This window comes from Trachinotus anak, unplaced genomic scaffold, assembly GCF_046630095.1.
Source record: "Trachinotus anak isolate AG129_WGS33_773 ecotype Australia unplaced genomic scaffold, CSIRO_AGI_Tana_v1 ptg000001l, whole genome shotgun sequence".
In the NCBI taxonomy this organism is placed as follows: domain Eukaryota; kingdom Metazoa; phylum Chordata; class Actinopteri; order Carangiformes; family Carangidae; genus Trachinotus; species Trachinotus anak.
In genome coordinates, this window is record NW_027273852.1 from 20,063,231 (window position 1) to 20,079,801 (window position 16,571).

The 16,571-nt window shown below is 39.4% G+C and overlaps 1 protein-coding gene across 2 annotated transcripts in view; it reads right to left on the reverse strand.

Moving 5' to 3' along the window:
* Positions 1-16,571, reverse strand: part of LOC139624295 (diacylglycerol kinase beta) — a 116,851-nt gene that overhangs the window by 11,591 nt on the left and 88,689 nt on the right. For both annotated transcript variants that reach the window (XM_071483315.1, XM_071483325.1), the window contains one exon: positions 13,862-14,063. In XM_071483315.1, the coding sequence (XP_071339416.1) occupies positions 13,862-14,063 (202 nt within the window). The remainder of the gene's footprint in view (positions 1-13,861; positions 14,064-16,571) is intronic.

Genomic DNA, 16,571 nt, shown 5'->3' on the forward strand with positions numbered 1-16,571 from the left:
TCCATTAAATCTGCAACTCTCCAAACTGTGGATGGTTTCTTATGCCAGACAATAAAAAAAAAACTTGATTTAATGGCTCCAGCAGAGTTTGCTTCAATGCAGCAGGAGAAACGAAGTGAGAGGCACCCAGGGAACTGGTCAAACTGTTCCCTGAGGGTCTAAGTCCTCCATCCAGCCCAGACACGCTACAACTGGCGGCGCTGCCTGTTGTGACTGGAGCTGCAGGCTGCAGGTCTGTCTGTCACAGTGTAAACAATGCTAATAATTTCCCAACATCGTCAGACCTCGCTCACCCCGCTTTGTTGGCTTTATTTCAAACTACAAACAGGAAACTGTTGTGTTTTGGTTTTGCTCTGGAGAAGGAGCCTGATGCAACACGAGGGTCAGGACCAGGCTGAGTCATGACTTTTCATGTAATTTAAGACACAAGTACAGAGAGAGTTCAGATTAGTTTCTCTTATCCTATGCTTATTCATTCATTGAACTCTTTGTACAGTGTAACTTTGGGAAACACATTTCATGTTGTTGCCAATCAAATATTGAATTACAGACATATGGTGGATATGTAGTGTGTGTGGGTTCACGTGTATAGAACAGTGATTGTGGACCTGCGTGTGGCATTTGAAGACTGCTGCCGTTTCGTGCCTCAATACAAAAGATGATCAGGGTTTATGAGAGAATAACTATGTGGCTGCTGAGTCACTGGTACTCTTTAATATTTCAGATGACAATTCAAAAGTAAATGTCGGAGCAGAGTAAGGAACAAACATTTTAAAATCACTCAAAGGCTGCACTTCAGTTTTGTCAGTCCCCTGAAGAATTAAATGCTCAGGGCACATGCATTAGTACAGAGGAGCTCCAGAGGAACAGAAATAAAATGCAGCGCACTGTGATTCATTACATAAAAGTGTACACATGAATATAAAAAGGTGAAGAAAACTCTTTTTAAAATGTTAAAATTGTACATTGAAATTAGTGGGATGACGTTTTTATATTTACAGAGGAAGCTCACATTAAGTGGAAGTCTGTTATTTGAAGTGAACTACATTGAGTGCATCTGAGAAGCATCTTCAGTTGTAACATGTATTTAAAAACTGCTACCATACTATTTTACTTTAAGGTATATGTCCATGTGTTTTTGATTATAAAGCAGGTCTAGGTTCTATATTAATACTGTGAAAGTATCAAAGCCTCAGTCCACAGAGAAATGCACACAGCCTGTATTCAGACACTGAGCCTTAAAACCAGCCGTCAGGACTTCTGGAACTTTGTGATGTCACAACAAAGCAGTCACTGCTCTCAGCCATGCCCCAAGCCCCGCCCACCTGGACCCACCATCCAACCTTGCAGGATTTGGTTTCTCTGAGTGTTTACCTGAAATCTGCTGTATTTTTATTAGATCACTCAGAAAACAGTCCGCCAATCAGAAGAGAGGCTCAGAGTCTATGATGTTAAATAAAGGTTTGTTTGTTTGTTTTTTTACAGGAAGATCTATATGTCACAGATAAAACTCTGGACACTGAACTATGTATTTATTTATTTATTTATTTAGAATCAAAAGAGCTGACAAAACACTGGAATCAGCCTAAAGGATTGCGACAGGAGTCATGCTGTCTGTCTCTCTGGTGTCTGATAGAACAGATCATTTCTATCTCAATCAATCCAGCTGTCTACACAGGTATATTCAAGTATATTTTCTTCCAGTGTACGAGCATAATAACAGTGGTTGTGTGTTGTGTCTGAGGGCTTTTCGCTGCACAGCCTGTGTAGATATTGTGTAATTTTTAAATTGTAGACTTAAAACCTAAAATAACAAATTTTTCGGCCAGTTAGCAGCAACATGAACTGGCTATAAACACAACGCTAACACTTAGCAAACAGTTGCTTATTTACACATCCAGCGAAGCAACATTGGACTTGTTTAGAAGTAAGTGATGAATCTGAGTCCAAATGACTCTCCTTCTAGCTCTTCTGGTCTCCACTGACTCCTGAGAAAAGTCCTAAACCCTCAGCTACATGTTCACCAGCTATCAGACACAGAAATAATAAACCAGTGGAGTGAAAAACCAAAACAATTAACTGAAACTCACTAAAGTGCTGCAGAGTGAGGAGATAATTCACTGTAGGTAAATAAAAAAAAAAAAAAAAAAAGAAATATTGTTCAGCTTTAACTGTATGTCTCTCAACATAAAAAAGTCCACAAAACACTGGAATCAAGTTTTTGATTGTAGGTCTAACCTTCCCCAGGTCCCTGTAATCTCCACATTCCTAGAAAAAATACTCAGGACATGATCTCAGTGTCCTAAATGGCAGCTACAGCCCCGATCACATGTGCATTATCCTGTGTCAGATACAGAAATTATGCCTCATCCTTATGCTGGATGCTGCTGCACAGACACATGGAGAATTCACCATATGCATCTTTCTGTCTCTGCAGAGCTTTCCAGGAAATAATCATAATAGGATTGGGCATCCATTAAGAAAAAAACTCGACAGTTGGAGACTAAGGGATCAAGAAGGGAGGGAGGGGGGAGCTGGTGACACAATAGATACACATGACAGATGGGAATTAAAAGGAAGGATGGATGTAAAGATGGATGCAGTCTGTCATTTGCTGCAGTTGACAAGCAGGGAGTGTGTGAGTCTCTGAAAACTGTGACATGGTCTTACACTGTTGTAGGTTTGAAGAAAGAAGAGGTAAAAATTTCCAGTAAGTGCTGACCTATTTTAGGATTATAAAGCAGTGCTATTCATATATGCTTTTCCTGTTGTACTATCAAATATACAAATCCCCCTCCTCCGCACACCCACCTATACACCTCTACTTCCTCCAAGCACCAAAAATGGGCATGCCGTCCTGCCCGTGTCCCGGTGTGAGAGCCTGATGGCAGAGTAGCCCACTGCGCCGGTTCTCACCTCACTGATGAGTCCCGCCTCATCACATCTCTGCGCTTTTGACTCTCAGGCAACCAGAACTGTTACTTCTCAGTGAGGTAGAGCTAAGAATAGAATAGAACAGCCTCTTACATAATGCAGCCACAGTGCATTCTGGGATGGGATGGCAATGGTGTGCCAAGTGAGAATCGTTACTGCTGTGCTGCACTATTTTCTCTGCTGTGCAGGCAAACTGAAGTCACTGAGAATTCATTCATTATTTCAAACAGCATCACGTTTTATACAGTGACTCTGTACACAATATCTGAGACTTAAATATTCACTATCCTTATCAAACACAAGATATATACAGTCTGTTCTTTTTATTGGTTTACTTACATCCTCCGCATTATGTCTGATTAGAATCAAATAATCTCATAACTTTATCTCTTTGAAAAGCATTTTGGTCAATTTCTGTTGTTTTAAAAATGCTTTAGAAATAGTTTATGAATAAACTGAGCTTACTAAAATATAGTTTATTCATAATGAAGCCTAAAGTACATTTATATAGAAGTATGAAACAAAAACTAGCAAGAGAGAGATGAAAATATAAATCAAAGCATGTCTGGCTACATTCTTTATTTTTGGTAATGTTGATAAATTTGACCAAACCCAACAATATGTTAGTGTGTTGTTCAGTAATTTCTGACTTCTCATTGGCTCCTGTTGAAGACATAAATATTTACATACTAGTCAGAAATATATATCTCAAGTTTTGCAACATTTAGAAAAACATTCTGGCACTACTTTGATTTAACTGATTAATTGTTAATGTTTTATGCAAAAAAAACAGAAGAAAAAAGTCTCTGTTTTATTATGATATCAAACTTAGGTTTTGGACTGTTGAATTTTTAAAGATGTCATCTTGGACTCTGGGAAACTTGGAGTTACATTTTTCATTATTTCAGATTAAGCGATATAAAAAAAAAATGTTAGTTGCAGCACTGTGTAAGGTTGTTTTGTCCTGGAAATTATGTTTGAAAAATGGGGGTTGTTTTACATTTGAGGACAAGACATTTATGTATCCACATCATCAGATAGTTTTTGAATGGGGAGTGTTATATTATGGTAGGTTTGTAGCCTTAATGTTAACAGACTTTAATAGGCTTCTTCAGGTCCATTAATAGTTTGTCTTAAGTCCAGTTAAACATGCATGAATTTCTGGCAGGTCGTGTCTCGCTACCACCGAGGAAATAAATTCCTCACAAGTGAAAACAGGTCGAAAGTGTCTCCCTGCAACTTTACAACAGACACAGATGACTTGGACCAGGGGGCTGAATCAAAGAAACCAAAGACCAAGAATTACCTGAATGTCACGATGAGGAGCTTAAAAAGATCTTTAGAAAAGATTATTGTGACTGTTTCAGGAGCCTGAAGATGGAGTGTGATTATGTGACAAGCAGATGAAAGCATCATGTTAATGCTTCAAGGACAATATTTGATGATTCACTTTAACAAGAAACAAGGCTTCGAGCATCAGGACTCTCTTTTCTTGGACTTTCTACAACAGGACAAGTCAGGACAAGTTTTCTCTATCTCCAAAAAAGTAATTTTTCAAACACTGGTGTTTGTCATCGTGTCCATATCACCCTGAATATGACCCTGAGTATAAGGGTCGTCTTATATTCAGGGTAGAAATGGTAATTTCCTACAACAGTTGGGCACGGTAGCTTTTAGCAAACCTTCTTCAAACAGGGGACAAGCTGGGGACAAGTGTCAATCACAGATTAATACACACCAGTGAGTGTTTACCACACCATGACTGTCTGTGGGATTTATACAAAATAAACTAGTGCTCAGGTTCATCCTAATGAAGAACCATGTAAACAACAACAACAATGGAGCCCAAAGGCACAGGGGAATAAGTTATAATAGTTAATAACGATAAAACTACAAAATATGACCAGTTGTATCCTTATCATTTTAAATTCAGCAATGAATTATTTATAACAAGCCTTCAATTAGAAGCTGAAAGATGAATTATAAATTCCCCAGAGAAGAAACTGCAGCTTTCATTGTGCATCAGCTTGAGGTGTTGGGCTATAATTATAAGCAGGCATATTTGTGTATCCGTCCTCCGCCCACTTGCCCTCCCTCCCTCCTTCCCTCCCTCCTCAACCGACCTGTTATTGTCTCAGGGTGGTCGGAGTCATGGCAGATGGTCAAGAGGAACTGCAGCTCACCTTGCCAGCCCCAACGGAGGTAAAGGTACGGGGGAGAGCACTTGGCCGTTTGACAGAGAACACTATGTTACTATGATACGGTACAAAAATACACCACACACACACCATGTTGCTGAATTCTTGCATGGACTGTAAGCACCCAGATGGTGATTTTCTTTTTTGTTGTTTTGTCCAGAAACAATTTGTCCTGAGAATGTTCCAGATGGGAGAAAACAATCATGAGAAAGGACCCATCATAATTTTTAAAGAAATTTCTCATGTCATCTTTTCCATTCCCATCCAGTTTGAAAGTGACTGGCCTTTAAGAGCTGCCATTCATTAACTTTGAGTAAATGTATCACTGGAAGGTCATCCACTCTCCCACAATCCACTGAGACAGAGAGAGAGCAACTCAGCAGCTTCATACAAGATCTATTTCCAGCCTCACAGAGCAGTGGGGGCGAATCAAAGTAATTATAGTCCGCTGCTTCTGTTGTGTGAGAAGAAAACAATATGCAGACTCTAGATGCTATCAGCCTAAAATAGCCTCCTTCATGGTGTGTCACAGCTTGACCATTGTTGGGGAGGGTGGGCATGGGGGACTAGGGAAGGAGGAGCAAGACAAGGCAAGGTGAGGGGAGGGAGCCTGTTGGTGTGATGGGTGGAAGAGGAGAGGAGGAGAAGGTGGACAGAGCGTCGGACAAGGAGGGAAAGAAAACAAATGAGTCATGAAGGGGAGACAGGACATACCTGAAATAGCAGGTTTCTAAAACTGCCAGTGTTGTCCAAGTGATCTGAAACTCAATCACTCACTAAAAATGGATTTACACTACTTTACTAATCACCCATCAGGACAATTAATAAGCTCACACTTGATGGCTATCCACAGTTTGGAGGTATTTACTCAGCATCCACAGCTGCAGCAGCTTCACTCTGTGACTGTTTTATTTTTTTTTTTTTTATTTATTTTGACTGTGACTGTTTATTTGATTACTTTTGTCAGAAAAGAAGTAGTGGAAGGGATTGTAATTTATAAATCTCAAGAACAACTTCAAGTTTACCCCCATATAAAAAAATTTTGGGTTAGCTGTTTGCTGTCTATTGAGGCGTTAGATGGAGTTAGAGTTGTGGAGAGGCAGCTAGCCTTTGCTAAAAGAGGAAGGATTTAAGTCTGTCTGTTTACATGTTGAGTGTAAACAGCTTTGCTACATTCAGGACAGCTAACAAGTATTTATTTTACTTTTTAGATTAATCAGATAATCTATAAAATGACATTAAAGAGTAGAACTTCAATTCCTGCAAAGTCAACCTAAGGTATTCTGTTTGCTATTGTGTGACAAAAACCATCAAATCCTTATATTGGAGGAGCTAGAAACAGCAAATATTTGACATTTTTTCCCTAAAAATGACAAAAATGATTAATAATCAAAATAGTTGCTGATTTTGTGTTGATTGACTAATTTGTCAGTGTCAATTTGACAGTTGTTTTGTAACTACAGTGACTCGGTATCGGAAAGTGGTGGTCGGGACGGGCTGGGGTTAGCTGCTTAATGTGCTAACTTCAATAGAAGAAATGATAGAAACTAAACATTGGTGTTGTTTCCCCCTCTGGAGACAGCTCTTTGTGAGTTAAGGGATGAAGCTTGATGCTGAGCTCCCAACGTTTCTTCTAGATTAGACAGCTGTTAATGCTAAGGTTGGCCATGTAGTGATAGCAAAACTTATAAATAGCTACTTTAACTGAGCCTTCATACACTGTCCACTGGTTTTTAGTATTGTTTGATTTAAATGCCTGATGCTGTGTTACCCCATCTGAAACTTGTAATGCTGCCGTCCTGGGTACAACTCCCTTGAAAAAGAGGCTGCTCACCTCAGTGGGATTTACCAGGTTTAATAAAGTTTCAATAAATAAATAAAAAAGTAGTAGACGTTGCATTTGACACAACCCCAAAATATTGGGAGCTCCTGATTTACAGTAATTGTTACTGAAAGTAATGACATTGTGGTAATGTATCACTGCCAAACCCAGTATACTGCCCAGTCACAGTCCTCACAATGTCAACTGTACAAGTCATGAGTCTCTCTTATTCCCACGTGTCAGTCCCTGGAGCACTGAGTGCAACAGCCACTTTATTTCTGTGCATCCTTTCCAGCTACATCCACTGCAGGAAGTCGAGGAAATCTGATCCAGGGAGGAAATAAACAGGGGAGGGGAGAGATGTTCCAGAGATAAAAGTTGAGGAGGAGCACGGTAATAGGATGGGCTGACACCGGGGCCTTCACACGGGAATCCTGTTCCTGTCAGCAGCTCGTTCCCTCACTGTGATTTCCCCTGCACCTCTGACTGTTATCTGTCTTCACCCAGCTGACAGCAGTGGACTTTTGGCCCCACTTCACTTCAATTCAGACAGGTTGACTTTTTCTCTCCACCTCTGCACATTTGGAAACCTTAAGCTTAATGACCACGCCAGTATTTTCTTTGTCCGACTGACTGAGTGTCTTTACACCATGACAGGCACACTGGATGAGTGTGAGAGGACACAGGGAAACACAGTACAAGATGCAGTGCATTTCTGAGAGCAAATGCTTGTTCAAACATAACAAATGTGAAGAGTTTCTCCCCTCAGCTGATATGTAAATCAAGTGACTGCTTCCTAACTAATTAATTCCTAGTTAATTAATAAAATGCTCAAAAATATCAGAGAGAGAAAGTGTGACAATTTACAGGAGGAGGGAAGAGTGAGTGAGCAATACAGTGCAGTGAAACTAAACTGACTTGTATTATTGTTTTGTTATTAATCCCATAAAAAACCATAACCAACATTGAATTTATCCTAAGTACAGTGGATACAAGAATCACTATTATCACGTTTAATGGGGCTTATTTCTCTAGGCTTGGTGATGCCTGATCAACACAGAACTACTTTCAGAGTTATAATAAAAGTAAACTTCACTGCTTATGTTGCTTATGTTCCAATGCATTTATGGCTCTTGCATGTGTTTTTTGATATTTTTCTTTCTTCAGATAATCCGTGGAACTCTGTAGCACAAAGGTCTGTGGTTACACAGACAATAAAAGTTAGTGGAATAACCTCACTGCTGTTTCTGATAAACATTTTTGAAAGTGAAAATATTTAACCGTGAGAAAAAACTTAATCTCAAAGGTTTATGATTCTAATTCCTGAATATGCAGAGATAAATAACGTAAATGCTAAATAGGTGGACACATATTTAGCATTTCTAAACATTATGTTAAACATTATAAGCATTATATAGACACTTAGTAAATGGTTTATAACACACTCTAATGTAGTTATAATCCTTCCTTCTGTGGCATAATCAGAATACAGATAATACATTTAAAAAAAACTGTACCGTAATAAACAATTATATCTGCTTACATAATGTAGTTGTAAGCAGATATAATTAAAACATATAATAAACCACTTATTAAAGGTTTATACATTGCTTATATGCTAACTAGGTGGACTTGAGTTAAGAGATACTGAGAAAAAGAGGTGTGGAGTAAAATAAGAAAAAACTTGAGAACCTGAGTTTTGTGGTAAGTTTTGAGATCCAACATAGTCTGGAGGTTTGGGGTGAATACACATGGACTGTGGCACTACATGCAAATAAGGCAAGGCAAATATTCACTCAGCATTGTGTTCACAGCAGATTAGCAGGACTTTTCTTTCAGTTTAAGGACTCGTGTTTAAAGCAGGTATAAGCCACCATGTTTAAATTTCAATGACACAAATGATTCAATTACAGTTATAAGTTACTATAGACTGTCTCTGTGTGTCCCAGTCGTTGCTTCTGTCCATGCAAAACAAAAACCAGAGCAGGAACACGGTGACTCAGAGGACTGAAGTTTCAGCGCTGAGGTCACCACTGCCCTGGGCTTCTTTCACTCTCTCTGGGTAACCCTGGCTCATTGCATTATCTGCAGCAAATGGATTTAAAAGCTTCAGTTTATTCTGCCAGAGAAAGCAACTGCCATAAACAATTAGTTGTATGATAAACATGCAGGCACGCATTCACACAGACAGAGGTGCACACACACACACACCACACACACTATGGCACAGAGAGACAGAGGCACATAAATGCAAGCCTAACACAGTTTCTCTGTGAAACTAGAGCACTCGACTCTGAGTCCTGTTTCCAAATAGCATTAGCAGGAGAAGCTAATTTAATAAGGTTAAATCCTGAGGGACAACTCTGGAGAACAAGGATGCCATCACACACGTTCAAACATGCACAACCTTTATGCAGTCACACAACAACATCTGCATGAATGCATTTATGTGTGTGTGCAAAGTAAAAAAACATCAGACTTAGCGGGTCTTACTCTCAGCCGACAAATAAATAATACGGGGGAAATAATGTTGCAATAATTATCAGCATATTTCTTTATATTATGATCTAACTTTCTGTAACTGATGTCTGACCACCATAAAACATAATATATAACAGTATATATGCTGCAATACAAATGCAATGTTGTGAATAAACTTGTGGTGTAGTTGTATTGGACTGGATTAAACAATATTTTTACACCTGAAAAGATCTCAGATCAGAAGTTGATTGTTTTTTCAATTATTTGTTTTGTCTATAAATGTGAGAAAGAATCACAGGGGTAAAATACTTGTTTTGTCCAACCAACAGTCCAAAACCCAAAGACATTCAAATTACACTGATATAAAACAGAGACAAGCAGAAAATAGTCACTTTATAGAAGCTTTTTCTTGATAAATGACTTAAACAATCAATTGTTAAATGTTGATCAATTTAATAAACTTGTATTTTATTACTCAGTGTAACGTAAAGTTTGATGATGATGTTCCTCTAACCTTAACGAAGAACTTATTTTCACCCAAAACACTTTTCCTAAACCTAACAAAGCAGTTTTTGTGTCCACTGCATAAACTTAGGTTTATTATTGTTTCCATGACGACAAAGTTTGGGTATGTCTGTCCATCACCAGCAAACACATGTAAAACTGAAAGTGACTGAATCATCTTCTTTCTTCTAGCACTATCTTTTCTTTCACTATGTCCTCCTCCTCCTGCCGCTTCCTCTCTTCCTGTCTCTGCTTCAGTTGAGCTCTTAGATCTCCATGGAAACAAGGTTTTCAGTCAGCGGAGACGTGGGGACAAAGTGAAGCGAAACGGACAGAAGTGGGATGAATTGAGAAAACATTAGAGAGAGCCTAGAGGGAATTATTTTCTAAATAACAGCTTTAAGCTGTTAGGGCTTAGAAATCTTATTTATCAGCACGTAAAGTGAAAAATGAATCTTCATCAGAGGTGACGCAGAATCTGAATCTGTGAACAAATGAACTGAATGAGGTTAAAATCCCTTTTTTTTAATACAAAAAAGTTACACAATGCAGACTGTTATGTCCTTTTTATAGATGAGTAGTTGACCAGAAGTATTTTCATGTAGTGATTGACATTTGGTGTGAGGTCCCACTTTGGTCTTTGCTGATTGGTTAGAAGCACGAGGCGCCCTCTAAAACTTCAGCGGGGAACATCTCTGTGCTGCTCAGTGGGTCTGGCTTTGGAGTATATCTCAACTAAAAAGGTTTTTAAAAGTTAGATACTGTAGCTTTACATCAATTTTCCCAACTTAAACTTTTCGTGAACTTTGTTGCCTCAATTTTGAGTTTCTCCAACTTTTTCTTTTTTTTTTTTTTTTTCAGTGTATAAGGCGAATTTTAAACAGAAAATTAAAGCATCAGAGACGGGTTGAGCTGCAAAAACACCAGGCTTTGCATTTTCCAAAATGAAACCATAGTTTTGTTGGACCCTGGTAAATGTCCATATCAGTCAGGCTTCACATGCCTGGGTAATGTGTTGGCCACTAACCTGAATGTAAGATATCTCCTGTTCATCTTTCTTAACTCCTGGATATTTTCTCAGATTTAATGAAGCTCTTTGTGACATGTAAACTGACCTTTACGTGCACAGTGGCAGCAGATAAACTCAACACTCAGGTAACGAGCATGCACAGTGTTTATCTACTGGTGTCAGACACTGCTGTCCTGACTGACACGATCGTCAACAGACATTTTTGCTGTGGACTGGATTTTCTTAACAAGCAGCTGTGGTGCTGGGGATCATGTGATTTCTGATTCACATCTGTAATTTGAAAGATGTGACAGTTAATGAGCATCTGCTCCAAAACTGTTGGTGTCTGCCTTATACAGTAATTACAAACTGAAGTATTGAGAACCAAAGGAGCAGCTGTGATAATGATGAGCAGGTGGAAGATATAAAGCAGCAACATCCACACATTGTGTAACATATTAAATGAATGTTTGATTATATAAAACAGACAAATCTTATTGGAAAATAATAGTATATATTTGCTCCATCAAACTTATAAAGTTATAAACTTATCAAGAACCCTGACTTATTTCTAAAAGTTTTGAAACACTTCTTGCTGTTAAGAGCATTAAGAGTGACGAGCAGGTAACACTTTAAACCACATGTAATGGCTCTTGTACAGTCTGCACTTGTTCTATTTTAAAGTGAATCAGGAACAAGCTGCTGCGTCAAGATGCCACTCAACGGTCAGACGCCCTGGAGCGGCTGATTACAGGCAGTTATCCCTGTTTATGTCCATTAACTCTTCGAATGTAACCCTGACTCAATATTACATCGCTCAATATGCAGAGCAGACTTTCCCACACTTTTATTACAGTGTTAACTTCAACAGAAAGGCTGCACTTGGGTTAATGTAAAAACAGATGGCTCAATCAGTCACAGTCAGGTGTGAAGAAAAACTCTCTGTACAAGCAGCAGTTTGATCATCACTGAGCTGAAGTCAGTTTCAAGTGTCTGAGCAGAAATCTCAGAAAGTCTGTTTTGATTTGCACCACTGTGTCAGATTCACCATGCATCACTCAAACAGAGCCTGGCCTCATTCACATGTATAAATCTGAACACAGCCTAAAAAAACGGTCGGACACGTACCGTATCTAACGTACACTTCTCTTCATTTATTCTCCTGCCTCCTCTCTGACACAACGCTGGAGGTCATGTCATGGCGTTTATCTAAAACAGATGTTTGGTGCTTATCATTGTCCGTAAATACAAGCTCTGCCAGCACTTCCTGTCTCCAGGGTGGAGCGGATGACAGAATGGTAAATGTTAGAGCTCAGTGGAGATAGACATACAGACAGACAGGCAGACAGGCAGACAAGTCTGATGTCTTAAAGAGCTATCTAGTGACATCATGACACTGTGACCTTATTGTATACCACTGAACCATTACAGAAAATGGATCAAATTCATTGTCAGCATAACAATAGAGACAGGACAGAAGGACAGGGACCCCTCAAACTGTTTTTTCTTAACCAGTTTACTAATTTATTAAATCTAGAAACTGATGACGTGTTTCTCTCTCTGCAGGTGAATGCGCTCATGTAACCATGCAGTGCCCATTAAAAAAAATCAAAGCTTATGATTGTATTTTTCATGTGTTATTTTATTTTCCAGTAATGACTAATGACCAATTCATGGTTCTCTATGAAAAAAGTGAAAAAGTTTTGTTATGCAGCCAGTGTGATGCACTGTAGAATAAAGACAAAGGCTGTTTTGGAGCAGTGGACACAGAGCACAGGTGTCTCAGGTGGCACTGAGCTCCTGAGACATTTCCCAACGTATTTTGCAAGTTTACTGTGTTTTGTTTGAAGTGCTGATATCTATACGACGATAGATTTGTGGTTTTAAGAACCAAAAACCCTCCCATTGTAGTTTTACATCTCCTCTCTCAGGCTTCTCTCTGGAGCTCTAGTAACAACTAGTCAGTGAGCCAATCAGAAGAGAGGATCTGAGCCTCTCTTCTGAACCTAGACCTGGTTATAATCAAAAACACATGGACATCTACCTTTATACAATATGGGACCTTTAAGTCATCAGTGTATGTGCCCATTTATTCAACACCGTCCTCCTGACTATATCTCAGTTCAGTTTCAGGGCGCCAGTCTAGACAATAGACTCACTCTATACATATAATGCCCAGTGGTGCTCTACTGAAGTTGAATGAAAGGATAAGAAAAAAACATCTCTTACACAAGATGACAGTTTAATCTTTCCGATGTTTTTTTGTAAAATACTTTGGCCTCACTCGAATAAAACTGTAGCTCTCTCATTCAGAGCTGTAAAATTCTATCCCAGTGTTATAAACTACTGTGCAGTGTTTTGGTGTCAAACAACACGTCATCTGTTCCTCCAATTGGACGTCCTGGATCATATTTCATTGTTCCACCGGTACCTTAAACAACACCCCCAACCAACACAGCCGTGTATGCACTTTCAATGCAGGCCTGTTTTCTGTCAGAGTCCCCACTTAGGTTGAACTGATCATAACTCATGCCCGAACTCAGGCCATAACCTGTGATGAGGGGTCACAAGGAGACGGTTCTTCAAAGTAACAAGGAAAAAAACGCTGGAAGACAGTGATAGAGAGCAAGTAGATCTAGTTGCCCACAGGGTTTTGAAGGTTTTATTCAATAAAAGCCTGTTATTTTATATTTATGACTGTAGAGGAAGCAGCCACTAATTAATATACTGCTGAAACCCTTCATGGCCTAGTTTATTGCACTTAATATACATTTATATATTTGAATTATGAAAATCATGAATTGATTTTAAGTTCTATTTTGTTAGTGCTCAGTGTTTTACAGCAGCTTCCTGTAAACAGGTAACTGTTGGGTGAATTCCTGAATGTGTCCTCACTTATCTGCACTGACTCACCTTGCACACAGAACTTCAGCTCTTTAGCATCTGTGACGGTGCTGGCCGGCATCCTCTCAGGAACCTTCTTGCTCATGCGGTTGTAGTTCCTCCTCTTCTTCGTCTCGCCCCATAGGTTGGAGCCACCGTGCATGCTGGGAATGTTGAGGACAGCAATGCCCTCTAAGGAGGTGTTGCTGAGGTCCAAGATGATCCCATCACACTGAACGGAAAATTAGGGTGGGAGACCAGGAAAAAAAAAGAAAAAAGAGGAAAGAAGAAGGAAAAAATGAATGTTGGGAACAGCTAAAGAAAATCTCACACCACAATTTAACTAGAACATCTTCTTTATTACTGACTGACAAAGATGACAAAGTTCTTAACAGCCAATTTCATATGATCCAGCATGTGTTGCCTCCATCTGTGTAGAGATATACTACTGGCAAATGTTTCCTTGAAACTTCATTGCTGTTGTCAGTGTACGAGCTCAGCCGTGTAGGCAGCAATTTCTTTAGCAGATATTTCCAGACTGTGACAAGCCGCACAATAACCACAGAGATGAACAGATAAAAGTCTGGGTGGAAGAATTTTCTCTTCATTTTTGGTCTTTTGTGTTTTACTGAAACCAGTTTACGGGTGATAAATGCAGGATTTACATCCAACAACCAGTCCTCCAACAGTCATAGCCTGGTTAGGTTTAGGAAAGATGGCAATTCGTGTTAAAATAAGTACTTCCTCAACATTAGATGATCTTTGTTGTCACGGTTACAATAATAACAATGAACGGTCATAGATAATAGCAACAACGTAAACTGCTGCTTCCACATGGGAAGCTAACAACGCTCTCCTGTGTCATATTCATCCAACCACCCCAACCTCCTGACGTGGACTTTGTCGCTCTATAAACTACGTCACCGCACTTTTCTCTTTGCTCCTGTCATAATCACTATGACCACTAGATGTCACCTAGCAACAAAACCCAACTATGGGTCATAATAACCTGCTGACAGACGACCTGTGGGCTCGTTTTTTTTTTACAGGAAAGTCTCCATTTTACATGTTATGCTGATGTAAGGGCTGAAAAAGTCATAGCTGCTTTACATTACAAGCTGCAGTGTCATCAGGTAACACAGCTGTACCTGCTTGCACCCACTTTGAGTACCGCTGATTTGTTTATGACCACAAGATTTATTTTGTCCTGATGGATTACTTGTAGAGAAGCCAAGTGTGCAGCTTGCAGAGTGTCTTTATTGACAGCAGTAAAATACACTAAGTTGGCCCAACGTCTAATACACTATACAAAGAAATTATCAGATACACTCTTTGCCTATCTCTGAATTACAATGTGTCTAGCCTCATCTGGATTCAAATAATTCTTTAGACACACCAGAGAATGTCAACAACACGTTGCTGTGACTCAGCATGCACTATGCTGAGTCAACGCTACCATAAAAAATGCTGGATTTTATCGCACGACCACAATATGCAGGCAAACCACAGAACCACCAGGTAAAGTGTGTGTGGAGTATGATGTATACTTGTACCTGCACACATACATACTGTATATTCACAGAAACACAATCCAAACACATACACAAACGACTGGAGACACAGTCATCTTTAAATCTCCGTCTTCTTCTTCAATGCAGTTTTATAGAAATATAAGTTCTTCAGATCAAGACGGCGTCAAAACCTTGTAACCTTGACTGTAAATAAAGATGGACATAGTCTTTGTGACGTCACCCACAGGTTTCTCAACAGTGGTTTTGGATCTCAGTGTGTGCTGATCCACAGTCGCCATCTTGGCAGTGCCTGACTCCTCCCTACTCTCGGCTGATCAGTGTGTCTGGAGCCGAGGCTTCAGTCAATGCCGGTTAGTGGTAAGCATATGCTCATCCACCTGTCACTCAAGAAGGCATGCCCTCAATTATGCAGCAACAGGTGAATTAAATAAAAATTCACGCCTGTACAATTGTACGGGAAGGAAATTAGCTATGAAGACCAAAACTGTTTTTTGTACAAGGGGGCTGAGGGCATCTGAATGTGTACTTTCTGTTTCCGAGTTGTCTTTGGGCATATAAAGTTTTCAAGGATTTATTTTGGTTGTCCAAGGCTCAAGAAGTGAAAGTCATGCTCATTTTTAGGAGAACTTACAAAGCTTGGATGAACATAAAATAATCCCTTAAAGGTCCCATATTCTACATTTTACCAGTGTTATATTTGAAGTGTTGATATCCATAAGATATATTTGTGGTTTTAAGAACCAAAAACCATCTGAATGTAGTTTTACATCTCCTCTCTCAGGCTTCTCTCTGGAGCTCTAGTAACAACAGGTCCTTTGTGATCCAATTAAAATACAGCAGATTTCATTTAAACACTTAGAGAAACCAAATCCCGCAAAGGTTGGATGGTGGGTCCAGGTGGGCGGGGCTTGGGGCATGGCTGAGAGCAGTGACTGCTTTGTTGTGACATCACAAAGTTCCAGAAGTCCTGACGGCTGGTTTTAAGGCTCAGTCTCTGAATACAGGCTGTGTGCATTTCTCTGTGGACTGAGGCTTTGATACTTTCACAGTATTAATGTAGAACCTAGACCTGCTTTATAATCAGAAATACATGGACATCTAGCTTTAGACTGTATTGGGCCTTTAATAATTGAAGCTAAAACATCTCTATGTATAATTTATTACACTTAAACAATCAAAGTGTCTGTTTCCATCAGAGCTGTGTGGAT